At 48.1% G+C, this 22,802-nt stretch overlaps 1 protein-coding gene across 4 annotated transcripts in view; it reads left to right on the top strand.

The window, feature by feature from the left end:
- Positions 1 to 22,802, top strand: part of KDM5C (lysine demethylase 5C) — a 601,345-nt gene that overhangs the window by 153,951 nt on the left and 424,592 nt on the right. For 2 of the 4 annotated variants that reach the window (XM_085629900.1, XM_085629899.1), the window contains exon 6: positions 15,416 to 15,484. The exons of the other annotated variants lie outside the window; for them this stretch is intronic. In XM_085629900.1, the coding sequence (XP_085486026.1) occupies positions 15,416 to 15,484 (69 nt within the window). The remainder of the gene's footprint in view (positions 1 to 15,415; positions 15,485 to 22,802) is intronic. 4 annotated transcript variants of the gene reach the window in all.

Below are 22,802 nucleotides of genomic sequence, written 5' to 3'. Positions count from 1 at the left end.
TCCTCCCCCTGACCGACCAGTCTGTGACTTTTGCAATCTGCTGGCTTGACCCTATGGTTTTGTAGTCTGTGCTGGCATTCCCTGTGGTTTTGCACCCTGTCCAGATAAACGCTCCTTACGATTTTGCTCTATGCTAACCCCCTACTCACTCTGCTTTTGAATTCTGTTCTAATATTGCACTTTGTTGCTTTGCTCTTTTTGATAATGCATTTGTCTTGTTTTGACACACATATTTTCCTGTGGTGATGCTCTATTTTCATACTTATAGTTTCACTCTCTTGTGAGACTCCTACTGTATGTGATTTCACGGTCTGCATGCCTGCCATGTGGTTCTGCTGTCTCTGTGGACATGCTCTTTGACTTTCCTCTGTCCTGGCGATGTCTTTGGCATACCCCATGTCTGGTTCTTTGTATCGGTCTCCTCTGCTAATGATCCCAATGGTTGTGCTCAGTCTGCTTTCACGCTTTGTACAGATGGTGTTCTACTGACGCGCCCTTTGGTGTCAGCCTTTGTAACTGTCCTCTGAACACATGCTTGTCTTAGGTTTGCACTCTGCTAACACTCCACGCTGTCTCTGTACAGGTGCTTCAGTGCTGACGCTCCCTTTGGTGTCAGCCTTTGTAACTGTCCTCTGAACACATGCTTGTCTTAGGTTTGCACTCTGCGCTAACACTCCGCGCTGTCTCTGTACAGGTGCTTTAGTGCTGACGCTCCCTTTAGTGTCAGCCTTTGTAACTGTCCTCTGAACACATGCTTGTCTTAGGTTTGCACTCTGCTAACACTCCACGCTGTCTCTGTACAGGTGCGTCAGTGCTGACGCGCAGCCTTTGGTGTCAGCCTTTGTAACTGTCCTCTGAACACATGCTTGTCTTGGGTCTGCACACTCTGCTAACACTCCACGCTGTCTCTGTACAGGTGCTTCAGTGCTGACGCACCCTTTGTCAGCCTTTGTAACTGTCCTCTGAACACATGCTTGTCTTGGGTCTGCACACTGTGCTAACGCTCCACGCTCTCTGTACAGGTGCTTCAGTGCTGACGCTCCCTTTGGTGTCAGCCTTTGTAACTGTCCTCTGAACACATGCTTGTCTTGGGTCTGCACACTGCGCTAACACTCCACGCTGTCTCTGTACAGTTGCTTCAGTGCTGACGCACCCTTTGGTGTCAGCCTTTGTAACTGTCCTCTGAGCACATGCTTGTCTTGGGTCTGCACACTGCGCTAACACTCCACGCTGTCTCTGTACAGGTGCTTCAGTGCTGACGCTCCCTTTAGTGTCAGCCTTTGTAACTGTCCTCTGAACACATGCTTGTCTTAGGTTTGCACTCTGCTAACGCTCCACGCTGTCTCTGTACAGGTGCTTCAGTGCTGACGCAGCCTTTGGTGTCAGCCTTTGTAACTGTCCTCTGAACACATGCTTGTCTTAGGTTTGCACTCTGCGCTAACACTCCACGCTGTCTCTGTACAGGTGCTTCAGTGCTGACGCACCCTTTGTCAGCCTTTGTAACTGTCCTCTGAACACATGCTTGTCTTGGGTCTGCACACTGTGCTAACGCTCCACGCTCTCTGTACAGGTGCTTCAGTGCTGACGCTCCCTTTGGTGTCAGCCTTTGTAACTGTCCTCTGAGCACATGCTTGTCTTGGGTCTGCACACTGCGCTAACACTCCACGCTGTCTCTGTACAGGTGCTTCAGTGCTGACGCTCCCTTTGGTGTCAGCCTTTGTAACTGTCCTCTGAACACATGCTTGTCTTAGGTTTGCACACTGTGCTAACGCTCCACGCTGTCTCTGTACAGGTGCGTCAGTGCTGACGCACCCTTTGTCAGCCTTTGTAACTGTCCTCTGAGCACATGCTTGTCTTAGGTTTGCACTCTGCTAATGCTCCACGCTGTCTCTGTACAGGTGCTTCAGTGCTGACGCTCCCTTTGGTGTCAGCCTTTGTAACTGTCCTCTGAACACATGCTTGTCTTAGGTTTGCACTCTGCGCTAACACTCCGCGCTGTCTCTGTACAGGTGCTTCAGTGCTGACGCACCCTTTGTCAGCCTTTGTAACTGTCCTCTGAACACATGCTTGTCTTGGGTCTGCACACTGTGCTAACGCTCCACGCTCTCTGTACAGGTGCTTCAGTGCTGACGCACCCTTTGGTGTCAGCCTTTGTAACTGTCCTCTGAACACATGCTTGTCTTACGTTTGCACTCTGCTAACACTCCACGCTGTCTCTGTACAGGTGCTTCAGTGCTGACGCTCCCTTTGGTGTCAGCCTTTGTAACTGTCCTCTGAACACATGCTTGTCTTAGGTTTGCACTCTGCTAACACTCCACGCTGTCTCTGTACAGGTGCGTCAGTGCTGACGCTCCCTTTAGTGTCAGCCTTTGTAACTGTCCTCTGAGCACATGCTTGTCTTGGGTCTGCACACTGCGCTAACGCTCCACGCTGTCTCTGTACAGGTGCTTCAGTGCTGACGCGCCCTTTGGTGTCAGCCTTTGTAACTGTCCTCTGAACACATGCTTGTCTTGGGTTTGCACACTGCGCTAACACTCCACGCTGTCTCTGTACAGTTGCTTCAGTGCTGACGCACCCTTTGTCAGCCTTTGTAACTGTCCTCTGAGCACATGCTTGTCTTGGGTCTGCACACTGCGCTAACACTCCACGCTGTCTCTGTACAGGTGCTTCAGTGCTGACGCTCCCTTTGGTGTCAGCCTTTGTAACTGTCCTCTGAACACATGCTTGTCTTAGGTTTGCACACTGTGCTAACGCTCCACGCTGTCTCTGTACAGGTGCGTCAGTGCTGACGCACCCTTTGTCAGCCTTTGTAACTGTCCTCTGAGCACATGCTTGTCTTAGGTTTGCACTCTGCTAATGCTCCACGCTGTCTCTGTACAGGTGCTTCAGTGCTGACGCTCCCTTTGGTGTCAGCCTTTGTAACTGTCCTCTGAACACATGCTTGTCTTAGGTTTGCACTCTGCGCTAACACTCCGCGCTGTCTCTGTACAGGTGCTTCAGTGCTGACGCACCCTTTGTCAGCCTTTGTAACTGTCCTCTGAACACATGCTTGTCTTGGGTCTGCACACTGTGCTAACGCTCCACGCTCTCTGTACAGGTGCTTCAGTGCTGACGCACCCTTTGGTGTCAGCCTTTGTAACTGTCCTCTGAACACATGCTTGTCTTACGTTTGCACTCTGCTAACACTCCACGCTGTCTCTGTACAGGTGCTTCAGTGCTGACGCTCCCTTTGGTGTCAGCCTTTGTAACTGTCCTCTGAGCACATGCTTGTCTTGGGTCTGCACACTGCGCTAACGCTCCACGCTGTCTCTGTACAGTTGCTTCAGTGCTGACGCTCCCTTTGGTGTCAGCCTTTGTAACTGTCCTCTGAACACATGCTTGTCTTGGGTCTGCACACTGCGCTAACGCTCCACGCTGTCTCTGTACAGTTGCTTCAGTGCTGACGCACCCTTTGTCAGCCTTTGTAACTGTCCTCTGAGCACATGCTTGTCTTAGGTTTGCACTCTGCTAACACTCCACGCTGTCTCTGTACAGGTGCTTCAGTGCTGACGCTCCCTTTGGTGTCAGCCTTTGTAACTGTCCTCTGAACACATGCTTGTCTTAGGTTTGCACACTGCGCTAACACTCCACGCTGTCTCTGTACAGGTGCTTCAGTGCTGACGCTCCCTTTGGTGTCAGCCTTTGTAACTGTCCTCTGAACACATGCTTGTCTTAGGTTTGCACTCTGCTAACACTCCACGCTGTCTCTGTACAGGTGCTTCAGTGCTGACGCTCCCTTTGGTGTCAGCCTTTGTAACTGTCCTCTGAACACATGCTTGGCTTGGGTTTGCACACTGCGCTAACACTCCACGCTGTCTCTGTACAGGTGCTTTAGTGCTGACGCTCCCTTTAGTGTCAGCCTTTGTAACTGTCCTCTGAACACATGCTTGTCTTAGGTTTGCACTCTGCTAACACTCCACGCTGTCTCTGTACAGGTGCGTCAGTGCTGACGCGCAGCCTTTGGTGTCAGCCTTTGTAACTGTCCTCTGAACACATGCTTGTCTTGGGTCTGCACACTCTGCTAACACTCCACGCTGTCTCTGTACAGGTGCTTCAGTGCTGACGCACCCTTTGTCAGCCTTTGTAACTGTCCTCTGAACACATGCTTGTCTTGGGTCTGCACACTGTGCTAACGCTCCACGCTCTCTGTACAGGTGCTTCAGTGCTGACGCTCCCTTTGGTGTCAGCCTTTGTAACTGTCCTCTGAACACATGCTTGTCTTGGGTCTGCACACTGCGCTAACACTCCACGCTGTCTCTGTACAGTTGCTTCAGTGCTGACGCACCCTTTGGTGTCAGCCTTTGTAACTGTCCTCTGAGCACATGCTTGTCTTGGGTCTGCACACTGCGCTAACACTCCACGCTGTCTCTGTACAGGTGCTTCAGTGCTGACGCTCCCTTTAGTGTCAGCCTTTGTAACTGTCCTCTGAACACATGCTTGTCTTAGGTTTGCACTCTGCTAACGCTCCACGCTGTCTCTGTACAGGTGCTTCAGTGCTGACGCAGCCTTTGGTGTCAGCCTTTGTAACTGTCCTCTGAACACATGCTTGTCTTAGGTTTGCACTCTGCGCTAACACTCCACGCTGTCTCTGTACAGGTGCTTCAGTGCTGACGCACCCTTTGTCAGCCTTTGTAACTGTCCTCTGAACACATGCTTGTCTTGGGTCTGCACACTGTGCTAACGCTCCACGCTCTCTGTACAGGTGCTTCAGTGCTGACGCTCCCTTTGGTGTCAGCCTTTGTAACTGTCCTCTGAGCACATGCTTGTCTTGGGTCTGCACACTGCGCTAACACTCCACGCTGTCTCTGTACAGGTGCTTCAGTGCTGACGCTCCCTTTGGTGTCAGCCTTTGTAACTGTCCTCTGAACACATGCTTGTCTTAGGTTTGCACACTGTGCTAACGCTCCACGCTGTCTCTGTACAGGTGCGTCAGTGCTGACGCACCCTTTGTCAGCCTTTGTAACTGTCCTCTGAGCACATGCTTGTCTTAGGTTTGCACTCTGCTAATGCTCCACGCTGTCTCTGTACAGGTGCTTCAGTGCTGACGCTCCCTTTGGTGTCAGCCTTTGTAACTGTCCTCTGAACACATGCTTGTCTTAGGTTTGCACTCTGCGCTAACACTCCGCGCTGTCTCTGTACAGGTGCTTCAGTGCTGACGCACCCTTTGTCAGCCTTTGTAACTGTCCTCTGAACACATGCTTGTCTTGGGTCTGCACACTGTGCTAACGCTCCACGCTCTCTGTACAGGTGCTTCAGTGCTGACGCACCCTTTGGTGTCAGCCTTTGTAACTGTCCTCTGAACACATGCTTGTCTTACGTTTGCACTCTGCTAACACTCCACGCTGTCTCTGTACAGGTGCTTCAGTGCTGACGCTCCCTTTGGTGTCAGCCTTTGTAACTGTCCTCTGAACACATGCTTGTCTTAGGTTTGCACTCTGCTAACACTCCACGCTGTCTCTGTACAGGTGCGTCAGTGCTGACGCTCCCTTTAGTGTCAGCCTTTGTAACTGTCCTCTGAGCACATGCTTGTCTTGGGTCTGCACACTGCGCTAACGCTCCACGCTGTCTCTGTACAGGTGCTTCAGTGCTGACGCGCCCTTTGGTGTCAGCCTTTGTAACTGTCCTCTGAACAGATGCTTGTCTTGGGTTTGCACACTGCGCTAACACTCCACGCTGTCTCTGTACAGTTGCTTCAGTGCTGACGCACCCTTTGTCAGCCTTTGTAACTGTCCTCTGAGCACATGCTTGTCTTGGGTCTGCACACTGCGCTAACACTCCACGCTGTCTCTGTACAGGTGCTTCAGTGCTGACGCTCCCTTTGGTGTCAGCCTTTGTAACTGTCCTCTGAACACATGCTTGTCTTAGGTTTGCACACTGTGCTAACGCTCCACGCTGTCTCTGTACAGGTGCGTCAGTGCTGACGCACCCTTTGTCAGCCTTTGTAACTGTCCTCTGAGCACATGCTTGTCTTAGGTTTGCACTCTGCTAATGCTCCACGCTGTCTCTGTACAGGTGCTTCAGTGCTGACGCTCCCTTTGGTGTCAGCCTTTGTAACTGTCCTCTGAACACATGCTTGTCTTAGGTTTGCACTCTGCGCTAACACTCCGCGCTGTCTCTGTACAGGTGCTTCAGTGCTGACGCACCCTTTGTCAGCCTTTGTAACTGTCCTCTGAACACATGCTTGTCTTGGGTCTGCACACTGTGCTAACGCTCCACGCTCTCTGTACAGGTGCTTCAGTGCTGACGCACCCTTTGGTGTCAGCCTTTGTAACTGTCCTCTGAACACATGCTTGTCTTACGTTTGCACTCTGCTAACACTCCACGCTGTCTCTGTACAGGTGCGTCAGTGCTGACGCACCCTTTGTCAGCCTTTGTAACTGTCCTCTGAGCACATGCTTGTCTTGGGTCTGCACTCTGTGCTAACGCTCCACGCTCTCTGTACAGGTGCTTCAGTGCTGACGCACCCTTTGGTGTCAGCCTTTGTAACTGTCCTCTGATCACATGCTTGTCTTAGGTTTGCACTCTGCTAATGCTCCACGCTGTCTCTGTACAGGTGCTTCAGTGCTGACGCTCCCTTTGGTGTCAGCCTTTGTAACTGTCCTCTGAACACATGCTTGTCTTAGGTTTGCACTCTGCGCTAACACTCCGCGCTGTCTCTGTACAGGTGCTTCAGTGCTGACGCACCCTTTGTCAGCCTTTGTAACTGTCCTCTGAACACATGCTTGTCTTGGGTCTGCACACTGTGCTAACGCTCCACGCTCTCTGTACAGGTGCTTCAGTGCTGACGCACCCTTTGGTGTCAGCCTTTGTAACTGTCCTCTGAACACATGCTTGTCTTACGTTTGCACTCTGCTAACACTCCACGCTGTCTCTGTACAGGTGCGTCAGTGCTGACGCACCCTTTGTCAGCCTTTGTAACTGTCCTCTGAACACATGCTTGTCTTGGGTCTGCACACTGTGCTAACGCTCCACGCTCTCTGTACAGGTGCTTCAGTGCTGACGCACCCTTTGGTGTCAGCCTTTGTAACTGTCCTCTGATCACATGCTTGTCTTAGGTTTGCACTCTGCTAATGCTCCACGCTGTCTCTGTACAGGTGCTTCAGTGCTGACGCTCCCTTTGGTGTCAGCCTTTGTAACTGTCCTCTGAGCACATGCTTGTCTTGGGTCTGCACACTGCGCTAACGCTCCACGCTGTCTCTGTACAGTTGCTTCAGTGCTGACGCTCCCTTTGGTGTCAGCCTTTGTAACTGTCCTCTGAACACATGCTTGTCTTGGGTCTGCACACTGCGCTAACGCTCCACGCTGTCTCTGTACAGTTGCTTCAGTGCTGACGCACCCTTTGTCAGCCTTTGTAACTGTCCTCTGAGCACATGCTTGTCTTAGGTTTGCACTCTGCTAACACTCCACGCTGTCTCTGTACAGGTGCTTCAGTGCTGACGCACCCTTTGTCAGCCTTTGTAACTGTCCTCTGAACACATGCTTGTCTTGGGTCTGCACACTGTGCTAACGCTCCACGCTCTCTGTACAGGTGCTTCAGTGCTGACGCTCCCTTTGGTGTCAGCCTTTGTAACTGTCCTCTGAACACATGCTTGTCTTGGGTCTGCACACTGCGCTAACACTCCACGCTGTCTCTGTACAGTTGCTTCAGTGCTGACGCACCCTTTGGTGTCAGCCTTTGTAACTGTCCTCTGAGCACATGCTTGTCTTGGGTCTGCACACTGCGCTAACACTCCACGCTGTCTCTGTACAGGTGCTTCAGTGCTGACGCTCCCTTTAGTGTCAGCCTTTGTAACTGTCCTCTGAACACATGCTTGTCTTAGGTTTGCACTCTGCTAACGCTCCACGCTGTCTCTGTACAGGTGCTTCAGTGCTGACGCAGCCTTTGGTGTCAGCCTTTGTAACTGTCCTCTGAACACATGCTTGTCTTAGGTTTGCACTCTGCGCTAACACTCCACGCTGTCTCTGTACAGGTGCTTCAGTGCTGACGCGCCCTTTGGTGTCAGCCTTTGTAACTGTCCTCTGAACACATGCTTGTCTTGGGTTTGCACACTGCGCTAACACTCCACGCTGTCTCTGTACAGTTGCTTCAGTGCTGACGCACCCTTTGTCAGCCTTTGTAACTGTCCTCTGAACACATGCTTGTCTTGGGTCTGCACACTGTGCTAACGCTCCACGCTCTCTGTACAGGTGCTTCAGTGCTGACGCACCCTTTGGTGTCAGCCTTTGTAACTGTCCTCTGATCACATGCTTGTCTTAGGTTTGCACTCTGCTAATGCTCCACGCTGTCTCTGTACAGGTGCTTCAGTGCTGACGCTCCCTTTGGTGTCAGCCTTTGTAACTGTCCTCTGAACACATGCTTGTCTTAGGTTTGCACTCTGCGCTAACACTCCGCGCTGTCTCTGTACAGGTGCTTCAGTGCTGACGCACCCTTTGTCAGCCTTTGTAACTGTCCTCTGAACACATGCTTGTCTTGGGTCTGCACACTGTGCTAACGCTACATGCTGTCTCTGTACAGTTGCTTCAGTGCTGACGCTCCCTTTGGTGTCAGCCTTTGTAACTGTCCTCTGAGCACATGCTTGTCTTAGGTTTGCACTCTGCTAACACTCCACGCTGTCTCTGTACAGGTGCGTCAGTGCTGACGCACCCTTTGTCAGCCTTTGTAACTGTCCTCTGAGCACATGCTTGTCTTAGGTTTGCACACTGTGCTAACGCTCCACGCTGTCTCTGTACAGGTGCGTCAGTGCTGACGCACCCTTTGTCAGCCTTTGTAACTGTCCTCTGAGCACATGCTTGTCTTACGTTTGCACTCTGCTAATGCTCCACGCTGTCTCTGTACAGGTGCTTCAGTGCTGACGCACCCTTTGGTGTCAGCCTTTGTAACTGTCCTCTGAACACATGCTTGTCTTACGTTTGCACTCTGCTAACACTCCACGCTGTCTCTGTACAGGTGCTTCAGTGCTGACGCAGCCTTTGGTGTCAGCCTTTGTAACTGTCCTCTGAGCACATGCTTGTCTTGGGTCTGCACACTGCGCTAACACTCCACGCTGTCTCTGTACAGTTGCTTCAGTGCTGACGCACCCTTTGTCAGCCTTTGTAACTGTCCTCTGAACACATGCTTGTCTTGGGTCTGCACACTGCGCTAACACTCCACGCTGTCTCTGTACAGTTGCTTCAGTGCTGACGCACCCTTTGGTGTCAGCCTTTGTAACTGTCCTCTGAACACATGCTTGTCTTAGGTTTGCACTCTGCTAACACTCCACGCTGTCTCTGTACAGGTGCTTCAGTGCTGACGCTCCCTTTGGTGTCAGCCTTTGTAACTGTCCTCTGAACACATGCTTGTCTTAGGTTTGCACTCTGCTAACACTCCACGCTGTCTCTGTACAGGTGCTTCAGTGCTGACGCTCCCTTTAGTGTCAGCCTTTGTAACTGTCCTCTGAACACATGCTTGTCTTAGGTTTGCACTCTGCTAACACTCCACGCTGTCTCTGTACAGGTGCTTCAGTGCTGACGCAGCCTTTGGTGTCAGCCTTTGTAACTGTCCTCTGAACACATGCTTGTCTTAGGTTTGCACTCTGCTAACACTCCACGCTGTCTCTGTACAGGTGCTTCAGTGCTTACGCAGCCTTTGGTGTCAGCCTTTGTAACTGTCCTCTGAACACATGCTTGTCTTAGGTTTGCACACTGCGCTAACGCTACACGCTGTGTCTGTACAGGTGCTTTAGTGCTGACGCACTCTTTGGTTTTGCACTCTGACCTTTCTATAGCTCTCTGTGTGGGAAGCTCTACTCCGATTCATTTTTAGCTGCTTTCACTGTAAAAGTGGAATAGAGCTTTTTACTAAAGCGCTGCTCTTTCCCTCTCTGTAGTTGCGCCTCTCTCCTGATATTCCCTTTGTTTCTAGCTCTACTTACTCTCTCCGTGTGCAGGTGGTTTTTGTGCGGCACCTCCTTTGATTTCACTCCGAGGCAGAGCTCGGCATTAATCCATCCTCTCCTTTGCCTCTGTAGGAGTGATTCTATATTGATTTGCGTCTTGCTCTGCGGTTGAAGGCGGGGTGCATGTGCTGAAGCCTGCTTTGGTTTCACACCCTCTGCTTTATACACAGGTCTCCCTATTGTCTGTCTTCATAGACACAAGCTCTGTGCTAATGCTTTGCACTTTCTGATGGATACTTCTAACTGGATGTTCCTCACCTGTAGAATATCCCCAGTTGTCTGACTCGATCCAGTAGATTTTTCGTCATTGCACCTGCGCGTCGGGAGGTGGCGTTGTGCAGCTCGGCGTCTAAGTCGCTCCACCCCATGAGTGACTGAAGCTTCTTGTTGCGGCCACTAGTGCGCGCCAGAACCGGTTCCTCTCCTTTCACTTTCCAGCTCTAGAGTGAGCTCCTACTCCTCCTGCATTGGACGTTCATATATTCACATGCTTGAATCGCTCCCAGTCAAGCTGGATTCCCCGGTAATCTTGGGTTGCAGTAAACCCTGTTAAAATGCCATACGCCTCAAGTGTTTGTTTAGTAGTATATCCCCTCTTTCAAACTAGTCTGAACCCCAGCCAGTGAGGTGGCCCAAGAGGCCCCCGTAGCTCAGATTTCCACCTCGCGTCTTGTTGGAGTCCCTAAGAAGAGCTCTGCTCTGATGCATCAATGAACGTATCTTGTTACCATTCTGGTCTACCCTGGCACTGAACCAGCCCCACCTTCTGCTTTGTCTACCCTGGCACTGAACCAGCCCCACCTTCTGCTTTGTCTACCCTGGCACTGGACCAGCCCCACCTTCTGCTTTGTCTACCCTGGCACTGGACCAGCCCCACCTTCTGCTTTGTCTACCCTGGCACTGAACCAGCCCCACCTTCTGCTTTTGTCTACCCTGGCACTGGACCAGCCCCACCTTCTGCTTTTGTCTACCCTGGCACTGGACCAGCCCCACCTTCTGCTTTTGTCTACCCTGGCACTGGACCAGCCCCACCTTCTGCTTTTGTCTACCCTGGCACTGGACCAGCCCCACCTTCTGCTTTGTCTACCCTGGCACTGGACCATCCCCACCTTCTGCTTTGTCTACCCTGGCACTGGACCAGCCCCACCTTCTGCTTTGTCTACCCTGGCACTGGACCAGCCCCACCTACTGCTTTTGTCTACCCTGGCACTGGACCAGCCCCACCTTCTGCTTTTGTCTACCCTGGCACTGGACCAGCCCCACCTTCTGCTTTGTCTACCCTGGCACTGGACCAGCCCCACCTTCTGCTTTGTCTACCCTGGCACTGGACCATCCCCACCTTCTGCTTTGTCTACCCTGGCACTGGACCAGCCCCACCTTCTGCTTTCAGAATACTGCATTTTGTTTGGGGTCATTTTTTTGAATCCTACCCATTAACTGGACAAGTTAGACTTTTCACCAACTATCCTCCTAGCTGGCTCAGAAGTAATCGGTTTTCCAACACTGCTCTACCTGTGGTCAGAAAAAGATGTATACTGACAACCCACACAGTCAATGTATTTATTGCCTTGGCGCTGTTATATTTGTCAGATTTTTCCATCGAAGACCTTGAAAGACAGGGAAATGGCATTGTATGTTTTGGAACAGAAGAAATACCCTGCTGCCAAGGGGAAGGATTACACGAACACACAAGCATCACACAGAAGGAAATGTGTAGTTTCCAGAGTTGGATTTAAAATATAAAGGCCCTGCCGCCATCATCCCCCCCAGAAAAAAAAAAAACCTGGATTTTCCTCTGTAAAACACTCCAGGAAGGAGGAACACTAACCCTGTGCAAAAACACAGCAGCAAAATCTGGTCCTTTGAGGCCCGGTCTCAAATGCCATCCTCAGGGTTAAAGAAAAAACATTGCCGTCCACTGCATTTTCATTGACGTCCACGGGGCAAGCGCGGTCTATGACTGTGGAAGATCATTGTTGACCATGACCGGACCGTTGATGGCGGAACCATCATTGAAGACCACAGATCTCCACTCCAGAGAGGTCCCTTCTGCTCGTTACTGATCCCTCGATGTCTGACCGCAGAGATCTCCACTCCAGAGAGGGCCCTTCTGCTCGTTACTGATCCCTCGATGTCTGACCGCAGAGATCTCCACTCCAGAGAGGGCCCTTCTGCTCGTTACTGATCCCTCGATGTCTGACCACAGAGATCTCCACTCCAGAGAGGGCCCTTCTGCTCGTTACTGATCCCTCGATGTCTGACCGCAGAGATCTCCACTCCAGAGAGGGCCCTTCTGCTCGTTACTGATCCCTCGATGTCTGACCGCAGAGATCTCCACTCCAGAGAGGGCCCTTCTGCTCGTTACTGATCCCTCGATGTCTGACCACAGAGATCTCCACTCCAGAGAGGGCCCTTCTGCTCGTTACTGATCCCTCGATGTCTGACCGCAGAGATCTCCACTCCAGAGAGGGCCCTTCTGCTCGTTACTGATCCCTCGATGTCTGACCGCAGAGATCTCCACTCCAGAGAGGGCCCTTCTGCTCGTTACTGATCCCTCGATGTCTGACCGCAGAGATCTCCACTCCAGAGAGGGCCCTTCTGCTCGTTACTGATCCCTCGATGTCTGACCGCAGAGAGCGGCAAATCAGAAATAGGGGCAACAACACAGTTGACGACATATTTTCCTACGCAAACTACCTTTTCACCCTTAAAGGTGATCCCAAGCCTATCTACCCTGAATCTAGACTCCGAATTTGAGACAGACCTCTGTAACAAGACTCCTTGGAGACTGGCTACAGTCCTAATCCAATGGATGCGTTTAGTGTCCCGGAGTTTGAAGGTGCAACCCTAGTTAAGGAGAATCATCAGGACCAGGTATCGACCCCAGACCTTCGTGGTTTATAACCCTCCTATCTCATATTAACTTCCATTTTATGGTATAGGTCATGCAGGTTCCAGTCTCACTTTTGTCAGCTTTCCAAGAAATGATGGACCCATTTGAAAGGTTGTCTTTTGCAACCTACAGTGATGCCTAGGCCTGGGCCTCCCTTGGTACCTACTCCACCGTTTCCTCACCTCCATTACCTGCTCCTCCGCTGTAACCACAAACAGTTTTCACCCATCTAACTCGTCTCCTAGACATCCACATCAAGTACTCAAGCATAAAGGTGCACCTCGCTGCTATTGTAGGATACACCGGGGGGAAAACATGCAAAAGCTTCTTCACAAAACCTGTCAAACTTCTAGAAAAATGAAAAAGAATTGCTTCCCCTAGAACAGCACCAGTGCCCATGTGGAGTCTAAATACAGTGCTCACGCAACTGATGGCAAAACCCTTTGAGCCCGTGCATAAGACAGAACTTGAGCCCATCGCCTTAAAGACAGCCTTTCTCATTGCCATAACATCCTTACGGAGAGTGAGTTACAAGCATTAACCATACAGGAACCATACATACAAATCCACAAGGACAAAGTTATTTAAAAAACAAACCCAGAGTTCCTGCCAAAAGTGGTATCCAAATATCACTTAGGTCAAAGTATTCTCCTCCCGGTTTTCTTCAAAAACCCCAAAACGAAGGGAGAAAGACTCCTCCATACCCTGGATGTAAGGAGAGCTCTACTGTACTCCCTACAGAGAACGGAACAAACCTGCAAATCCAAACAGTTATTTGTTACTTACGCACATACCAACACATGAACGCCTGCTACAAAGGCAACAATCTCACGATGGATAGTGCAAAGCATCCAACTATGCTATGCCACAGCTAACAAGGAATTAACTGCACTACCACCAGCTCACGCCACTAGAAAGAAGGGAGCAACCCTGGCTTTTATGATTAGTGTGCCCAGTGACACTGTGTAGCAGCTACATGGGGATCGCGACAGACCTGCACCAAACATTACTGTGTGGACATACAAATGAATAAGGAAGCACAAATAAGACAAAGTACTTCAACACCTGTCCGTAAGTCCTCCTCTTACCACAGCCTCCCCAAGATGGGAGGAACAGCTACGCGATCTGAGGCACAGCATGCGAATCAAGAAAAGGATTCACGCTGCAAAACGCAATGGGTACTTGGCAGTAGGAGTAGATATGCAGCTTGAAGAGTTTTCTGGATTCACATGCGATTCACCTGCCTCCCCTGCAAGGAATGCAAACCGGTGGGGGAAGCATGTTACAATAATTAACTAAATGAACAAGGGACAAAAAACTTAAACACAAACGGAAAAAACAATCCGAAGATGGCTACCACGCACAATGTCCTCCAGGGCGCCGTCTGACGTCACACGGGGGACGTACCTGGCGCTATATGGTGGTATACAGCGTCCAAAACAAGAGAAAATAATAATGAAAAAAACAACTATTCCGGACCCAACCACTAGATGGCGGAATAATGCACAGCAATTGAATCCAGAGAACTCTTTAAGCTGCAAAACTACTCGTACTGGTAAGTAACCATTTCGCTACTTACCGTCTAGTGGATACTCCTGTAGATTCCACACCACCCTCCCACTTCCCACGCTCTGACTCTTTGGCATCATAAAAGATCTTAAATCAGATCTGCACGCTGGCACACCTGATATATTTTAGGCTCCGTGTCTGAGGGTGCGGACATTGTCCAGAAAGACACTGATGTCAGTGTGTGGGGTGGAAATGAAATGCAGCTCCAGTCGATACTTCCAGGGCAAAGCGGAGTAAATGTGGAGCTGCATGACGCCACCTACCACATCACAGGGGCTCTGCCAAAAAATCTTCCGGGTCCGGTCTAGCGGTTGGAAGTTTTCTACAGGTGAGGAATCTGTAGTGGGGTTGTGTATCCAGCAGAAGGAGTTACCGAAAGTGGGGTACTTGTTTGTGAAGAACGCTCTCTGGTTTCACTTTCTGAAGGCAAACTGTGCCAATCCAACTTTGTTTATTTGTCATACAGACGCAATCTCTGGATTCACTCTGTCAAGGCGAGCTCTATACTGACACTTCTTGTGGTTGTGCATTCCCTGGGAACCTGTGGTTTACTTCTGTAGGGGTGGCACACCTTTAGGTTTCCCACTGTACTAACACCGTCTCTGTGGAGTTGTTTCTACTCTGTCGTCCCCTTCTGTTTATTGCTCTGCGATCACACTGCTCTTTCTTAATGCACCCTTTGTATTCAGAGGTCCTAGAACCAAGATCTATCCTAATGCTGCTTGTGAACTTGCACTATCGGTGAACACCATCTAGTTTCACTCAGTAGGCAGAGCTCTGTTGTAATGCTACCTGAAGCTGCTCACTAGCTACTAACCTGCCCTCTGATTTCATTCTCTGTAGAGAGGAATCTGTGCTGGTGCCTCCTTTGGTTTCCTTCTGTCTTCTGACCTCTCGGTAGGTCACTCTTGTGTCATTTGGTCTTGCTGTTTAAGACCACTCCCAGTTTCTTATCCATTCTTATTTTGTTGTCTCACAGGATCCTGAAAGTGTCTATCCTGCCGCTGGCACATCGCCCTCCCTCCCTGATCAGATTTCTCCATCTTTGGTATTATTCATTTGTGTCTGTTCATTTCTCCTCCCACACCCCATTCCTTGATTGCATGAAGAATTTTCTGTTGTCTTTTTCGTGTTCCATTGTGTTTGTGATGGAAATCAGCTTGATTCCTTTCCCTAGGTCCCTGGGAATGATGGAGCTCAGGCTGCCAGTAAACATTTTTTGCATTACTTTGTGATGGAGTTAATACTGTTCACAAACACTATACCCATGATCTTGGTCCATAATGATGCTCCGACTTTTACTATGTGATGGAGCTTGAAGTGCGAATGAACTCGATCTGTGTACTTTGCCTATGATGGAGGCTGGGCTGGTGGTAAAAATTGTACATAGTGGGAATCTACTTGAAGATGGCGCTCTGGGAAGACTAACTTTGTGGCTCTGTCCTCTGTGCTATCAAGCCCAGCAAAGTCTCTGGATTTAGAGCAGTAGTTTCATCCTGGTGATGCCTAAAGTAGTGATGTCCCCTGTACCCATCCTGTACCCCAGTGGTTATGGTCTAGGAACAGGGCAGCCAACCAGGACAAAATGGCGAGATCATAGGTCTCTGAGGCCTGGTGATCTCCTCTGGTGCTGGGTGAAGGACTGCTGCTGCCTTGGTGAAAGGAGCTGTAGATGACCGAAGCAACTGGGCAGTTCAGAACTTGGAGACCTTCGACCTGAGCTGTGAGACTCTGGAAAATTACTGAGTGAGACGCAGCTAGAGGAAAGGGAGGCCTGCTACCAACAAGCGAAGATGTGAAGAGACTGCCAGGGAGGACTGGTTGGACTGCAGTCTGGGCCTCCGCAGTGGAAAGAGGGGGGGGTAGCACGGCAGGATGAAATGGAGCACTGAGGGGCTACACTTGTGGGCTTCAGGAGGCATCTGAGCCTACCACCACACAGGAGAAGGGAGGTCTGGAGTGCCCGGCCATATTAAAATGTCTAATGAGAATGTAAGTTGAATGTGCTCTCCGAGACCAAACAATAGCTACATAAGGAACATGCCTTGGTGAGGAGATAATTATGGGACATCCCTTGGCGACCCAGGCAGTACAGACCAGGAAACCTGAAATCTGATGCACCAGAACCCCTGTTCTCTCCACCTACGGATGAAAAGGAGACAGCAGATGGAGGTGAGGGATATGTCTCGTGCTCAGATATGTTCATAAAGGACAAAAGATCGTTTTTAGAATGCAAAACTTCATTTGAGGGTTAGAGTTGGACTTTCCTATGCCCAGCGCAGACACTTGGTACTACACCCGAAGACTAAAATGGCGTCCATAGACATTCAGCCCCCCTAGAAAGGTTCCGCTCTAGGTTGAACACCAGAGAATTGATCTGAAGAATATATGCTCCTCTAATCAACAACCAACAAAACTTAAAGTGGAAATCTCCGATGAACCGGATGAACTGTGGAAAGAGGCATCTGGGGTGAAAGCAGGTTAGGATACCTGCTCAAATACTTAAGAACAGTTGAGCACGGGAATTGAATTAAAGATTGGAATAGGATGGTACCTTGCAGCCCAGAGGTTTCGCTGTAAAAATCAGAGTGGCTCAGATCGGTGCTGGGGCATATTATTGATGTGTAGAATATTTTTTGTATTTAAGGAGTGAGGGGGTGGGAGTAGTTTGGATTTTGATCATGGATTTACCCCAAATGCGGATATCTTGCAACTTCGTTTGTGAAGGATGACCCCCCACATTATTTTATAGCGTATGCTTTTGATATTTGTGTGTTAACTTTGCTATGAGTGACAGTCTAATATTTTTGTGATATGATTTATTGTATTTGAAATAAGACGTATCCATCAAGTGTATATGTAATGTCCTTAATTGTCAGTTATACACTCAAAAATGGTACATTGGACTGCCGAAAAATACTGTGTATGCACTTTTGCTTTTGCTGTTGGTGTGATGGCGCTTGGACTTGTGGTAAACATTGCCAAAACATCGGCATAGCTCCATGGTCCTCAACATTGAGGTCACGCTTGCTGTGATTCCTATGACATCACCACTTTTCGAAATGTCTTTGGATGAATGTACCATTAGAAAACCTCTTCTCATACGCTCACTACTAATGTAGACTCCTTGAACCAGAGCTTTGACCAGTCCTTTTCTTCCTCTAGTGCCAGGCTCACTGGAGGTGGCTGAATTCAATATCTTGACAGCGGCTGTGACCTCATGCCTGTTGAACAGATATGTAAACCGATTCAACATGATCCTCATGTCTCAAGATCTGATCCCAAGCCAGAGGGTCATAGGGTCAACAATGGGAAGAGGGTCTGCTTAAGCCCTGCTGTGGGCAGGATGCATATTTCCACTTTACAAACCGTAGGAATTTCCTGTGCTTCATAATTGTAGTCTGCCCCGTACACTAGAAGCAAGTACACAGTGTAGCACTGAAGTCAGTTCCTCAGACCTTCTCAAAATGCATTGCAGTTGTAGCTGTCCATGTCATTGTCAAGATTTTCATCTTTCTGTACTTGGACTATTGAATAATACTCGTATTGTAAAGAGTGTAACGCATGACCGGTCTACGACCGTTTCCCTGTCAAAATCAACTAAGAGAAACACCCGCCAAGTTTGTATCGTAATGCGCCTAAAACAAAGGTCCCTAGATAAGACAAACACTAACTGGAGCGGAATGGACAAACTGATTACATAATGGCATCACAACATTGATAGATAGAAAAATATATTTCTTATTTATTTTGATGGATACAGCATTTTCAAAAGATTTTTTTAAATTATACACATAAAAACATTAAATAATGAAAAACGGATATGCTACATAAGTCATACTCAATGTCCCACACATCACTAAATTCATACACACATACATTCATTCCGTCAGCAATCACGCTAACAAATAACGGTCTGGATGGAGAAACTTCCAGATGAGATCATCTAGGTGGTTAACTCGTATATCATCCAGTTAGGAGATAAAGATATTGTAGAGTGAGAAATGCCGAAAGTTCAAACGCCAACGCGCGTTTCGGTATCCGACCCAAAACTGGGCCCCACCTTCATCAGGGCGAAGACCGATAGGTAGTGGGGGACATGAACCAAACCTAGAATCAATCAAACACATATATGAACAATAAATAAATATACATGTACATTGATGCAGTATCATTAGTGTTACAAATCTGTCCAGAAGGATCAGCTCCAGAAGTGAATCAAAAAGGATATCTATAGCATTATTTTCATGAAAGGTCCCATAGGTACCAAAAATAAGCATGTGTAGGAGAAACCTCCAATATGAAGATAGTCAAGGCAATATATTATACCCAGGTTTAGAATAAAGAAAAACAAGAAGTCTGTGAGGTTAGGTATATGTAGATAGAAAGACAGCAACCCGCATATATGGCACCCGTGTTCGAAGTCAATAGGCAGGGAAATTATTTATGTATAAATGCAAGCTATATGGGTCCCATTCATCATACATACTTTTAAAAGTAAATCCGCAACAATATGGGTTTATGTGCACATCTTCACTGGATGATGTGCATATATATTCAGAGACTCAACTGGCCGCTTGTCCAATCTAGAAAAGATTAATCAAGGGACAATCTGTTCAAATATCTGCACTAGATAATATTCGTCCAGAAAACGAAGGAAGGGATGTCATGTTAAGTTACACAGGGACCTACCCGGGTAACTGGTTATGGCAAGAAGGATTCTATAACGTGTTGGTCCCGCAGATCAAGTAGGATTAAATGCATTTAGCGGTGTTTAAAAAGAATAGCTCAGGAAGGTGCAGCTAGATCTGAGGAAATACAAATAGAATAAATTGCAAAAAACTGATTAAGAAGGAAAATTTTACTTCACAGGGACAAGATCCCGTATCCAACATATTCATGGAGGAATATATGGGTATTTCAGACATACCTGCGATTTGCGGCAGGGCGGTGATAAATGCAAACTGGTTTCCACACGAATACAGGTGGTTCACAGATCAGCTGCCCCGCGACGCAAGGGCTTCATCAGGGTCATGGATATCGTGTTTTTAAAGCAACGGATATTTTCTACATCAAAAGGAAAAAATACTTCTGACTAGGAGGAAAAGAGTGACACTATATAACTGCAGAATTCAAACAAATGATAGCGACCTCTTATGGGATATAAATGAGGTGCCATACCAGATAAATTAAATCGTAGATGGCCCAAAAATCCTAGGGTCAAGCACAGCGATAGTTATGGGATCAAATCAACGAAGGTAGTAGGTTAACACTATGGTGTAGTCTCCCAGGGGATAGGGAACCAAGAAGGTCGGGAAAAGAAAGGGTTTGTGAGAAGTCCAACGGAGGGACAAAATACTACAAACCAACAAACAAACACAGACAGGAAAGGAAGATGGAACAGGTGGGGACGGGAGCAACGAATAGAACATATAAAGCCCTCAGCCTAGGGGAAGGATTATAGCACCCAAGGCATATATCTCCCAGTCGCATGGGGCTGGCGGTCGAGCTATAGGGAATAGATAGCGACACCTCACATGATTAAGATCTTACCTGTCTATACTAGTTCCGCCATATAGCAAAACGCCGATCGCAGGTCAGGCAGCGTGCCGAAATCGCCCTGGATAAATTACCCAGTAGGTCACGCCCTTTTTAACGTGTCACAGATTCCCAGTACTCCAATGGGGGCGCGTGACACAAAGCCTATAGAAATAAAAATAAAAATCGGACTGGAACTGAACAAAGTGCTAATCTGCATGGTATTATAGCGGCCATGTTGAGACGATGAATATGGCCTTTAGAGACAAAGAGACCAAATGGTGAAAGGATATATAGGGAATCGCAAATCGACGTGCTCAAATCAACTCTGCACAGAGTTAACAACCAAACGGAGTTAAATAAACCTAATCATAAGAGCAGTATCAGCGAAGGCAAAGCGCGTGCGTATGGCCTCCACTCCTACAGTTTACAACTAATCTAGAGGGGCCAATCGACAAATGAGGACAAGGGCAGCAAGTTAGTTAATCGAATTTTCCCATGGGATAATCTCATTCAGGCCATGATGAACAGAGTCCATATAAAAAATCCAAAAGGTCTCTCTCTTTTTCCTAATGCGGCTAGGGTCTCTGCCAGGGAGGGTACCGATCCTTTCTAGAATGGACCACTTCAGGTACGTGTCATTATGGCCTTTGTCAAGCCAGTGACTGACCAGTGGAGCAGAGACTTTTTTAATGCAAATGTTGGACTTATGTTCGCCAATTCTGACTCTACATTCCCTTCCTGTCTCTCCAATGTATATTAGGTCACATGGACAAGTGATGATATAAATCACATTGGAAGTGCGACAGTTCGTCATCTCATGGAGTGTAATGGACCGGTCATTAAAATTGATGGTTTTACCAACAATCGCATTGGGGCATGCCTAACAAGTACCACAACGATGGTTCCCCTTGATGGGTTCTAGGCTCGAGATGGCAGTTTGAACGGGGGCTTTTTTATCCATGATTTTTCCTCTGACTAGAAAGTTTTTTTAGGGTCTTATTTCGTCTGAAGGCAAAGAGGTTTCGGGATTTTATTTTCATCGTTGCCAATATTTAAGAGATACCATAGTGAGTTGATGGTCCGTCTGACCTTGTGGTTGATGTTGGAATGTTTGGTAACCTATACCAACTTGTCCACAGGGTTGATCTCCTTGGTGTCGAACATGGACTCTGTCGAAGTATCTGGCTCTTTTAAGGGGATTCTTGATCAACTTAGGCGGGTAACCTCGACTAAGTAATTTTTCCTTGAATATCAGCCTGAATCAGAAAATCTTTGATATCGGAGCAGTTCCTCCGAATACGGAGAAATTGGCTAAAAGGGATACTGTCCCTTTGGCATCTAGGGTGGTAACTGCCGTATTGTAACAAAGTGTTTCTAGCTGTAGGTTTGGTGTACAAGGAAACAAGTAGTTTTTTCTGGTGATGTTCAATCCAGAAATTCAATCTTGGTTACTAAAGTGGACCATGAATTTCAAGTTAATGTCAGCTGCATTCAGCCAGGCTACACATTCATCCAGGGATCTTTGGTCCCCCTTCCAGATGAAGATGTCGTCAATGAATCGAGACCAAGCTCGAACGTTTTCATAGAAGGGCGCCATTTCGTTATATATATTGATCTGTTCAAAGCGTCCCATATAGAGACAGGCTATGCTGGGGGCACAAGAGGCCCCCATGCTGACGCCCTCTATCTGATGGAAATAGTTATTGTTGAATTCAAAATAGTTTTCACTCAGGACAATCTTTAAACATTCGATGATAAATGGGGCATTGGTCATATCTGTTTCCAAAGCTAGAATCTCTTGAAGCACCAACAGTGCTCCTTCCTGTGGGATATTCGTATAAAGAGATTCCAGGTCCAAAGTGACCAAGAGCTCCTTCTCAAAATCGTAGGGCATATTCTCGATCTTTGAGATGAAGTGGCCTTTGTCTTTCACATAAGATTCAAGTTTGCTCACCAACGGTTTCAAGAAGCAGTCAATATATTTGGAGAGATGTTCGATGGCCGAACCGATGGTGGAAACAATGGGTCTTGGAGGTGGGTTAGAGATATTTTTATGAGTCTTAGGTACCCCGTATATGATGGGCATACGAGTGTAGCTAGGTGTCAGAAATTCAGCTTCCTTGGTGCAGATGAAATCCTCCTCAACCGCACATTCAACCATGGCTAGAATGCGTTGTTTGTGATTGGGTTCGGGGTTCCTAATGATACGTTTATAGTGTCTGGTAGATGACAAAAGGGTGTTCATTTTCTCAATATATGTTGGGGTGTTGAAAATAACAATACCCCCTCCCTTATCACAAGGCTTGATGGTGCGTTGCTTGTTTTCTTTTAGGGATTTCAAAGCACTATGTTCCACAGACGACAAATTACTAGCAGGCTTAGAGACAAATTTGATGGTTCTGGCCATTTTGAGTAGAACCGCTTTCTCAAATGCCGACCTCCGATCCAACAAGATCAAGGCTGGGGGTAAAATCAGAGGGGGGCTTACGTCGTGAACGATTATCCATAGTCAGTAGATTGTCTGTTAAGAAAACATTTTCTTAACCTGATTTTCCTAAAAAAGGAATAGAGATCTTTCATGAATTCTAATTTGTTGAAAGAGGTGGTAGGAACAAAAGAAATGTCCTTAGATAGGAGGGTCACTACTTCAGGGTCAACATTAGAGACAGATAAATTGAACACAGGTATGTTTAATGTGTTTTCCAGTACTGATTGTGTCTGGTTTGTATATACATTTGTGGTTGACCCTGATGGAAGTTCCTCATTGAGGCGTTCTGGTTCTGGGGCGATAGTTCCCTCTGAGGTTGCCTAACAAATGATCAGGC

The sequence above is a fragment of the Triturus cristatus genome, chromosome 10 (assembly GCF_964204655.1).
Source record: "Triturus cristatus chromosome 10, aTriCri1.1, whole genome shotgun sequence".
NCBI classification, from domain to species: Eukaryota; Metazoa; Chordata; class Amphibia; order Caudata; family Salamandridae; genus Triturus; species Triturus cristatus.
The sequence above is the reverse complement of the archived record's forward strand: the minus strand, read 5'-3'. Positions and strand labels throughout refer to the sequence as shown.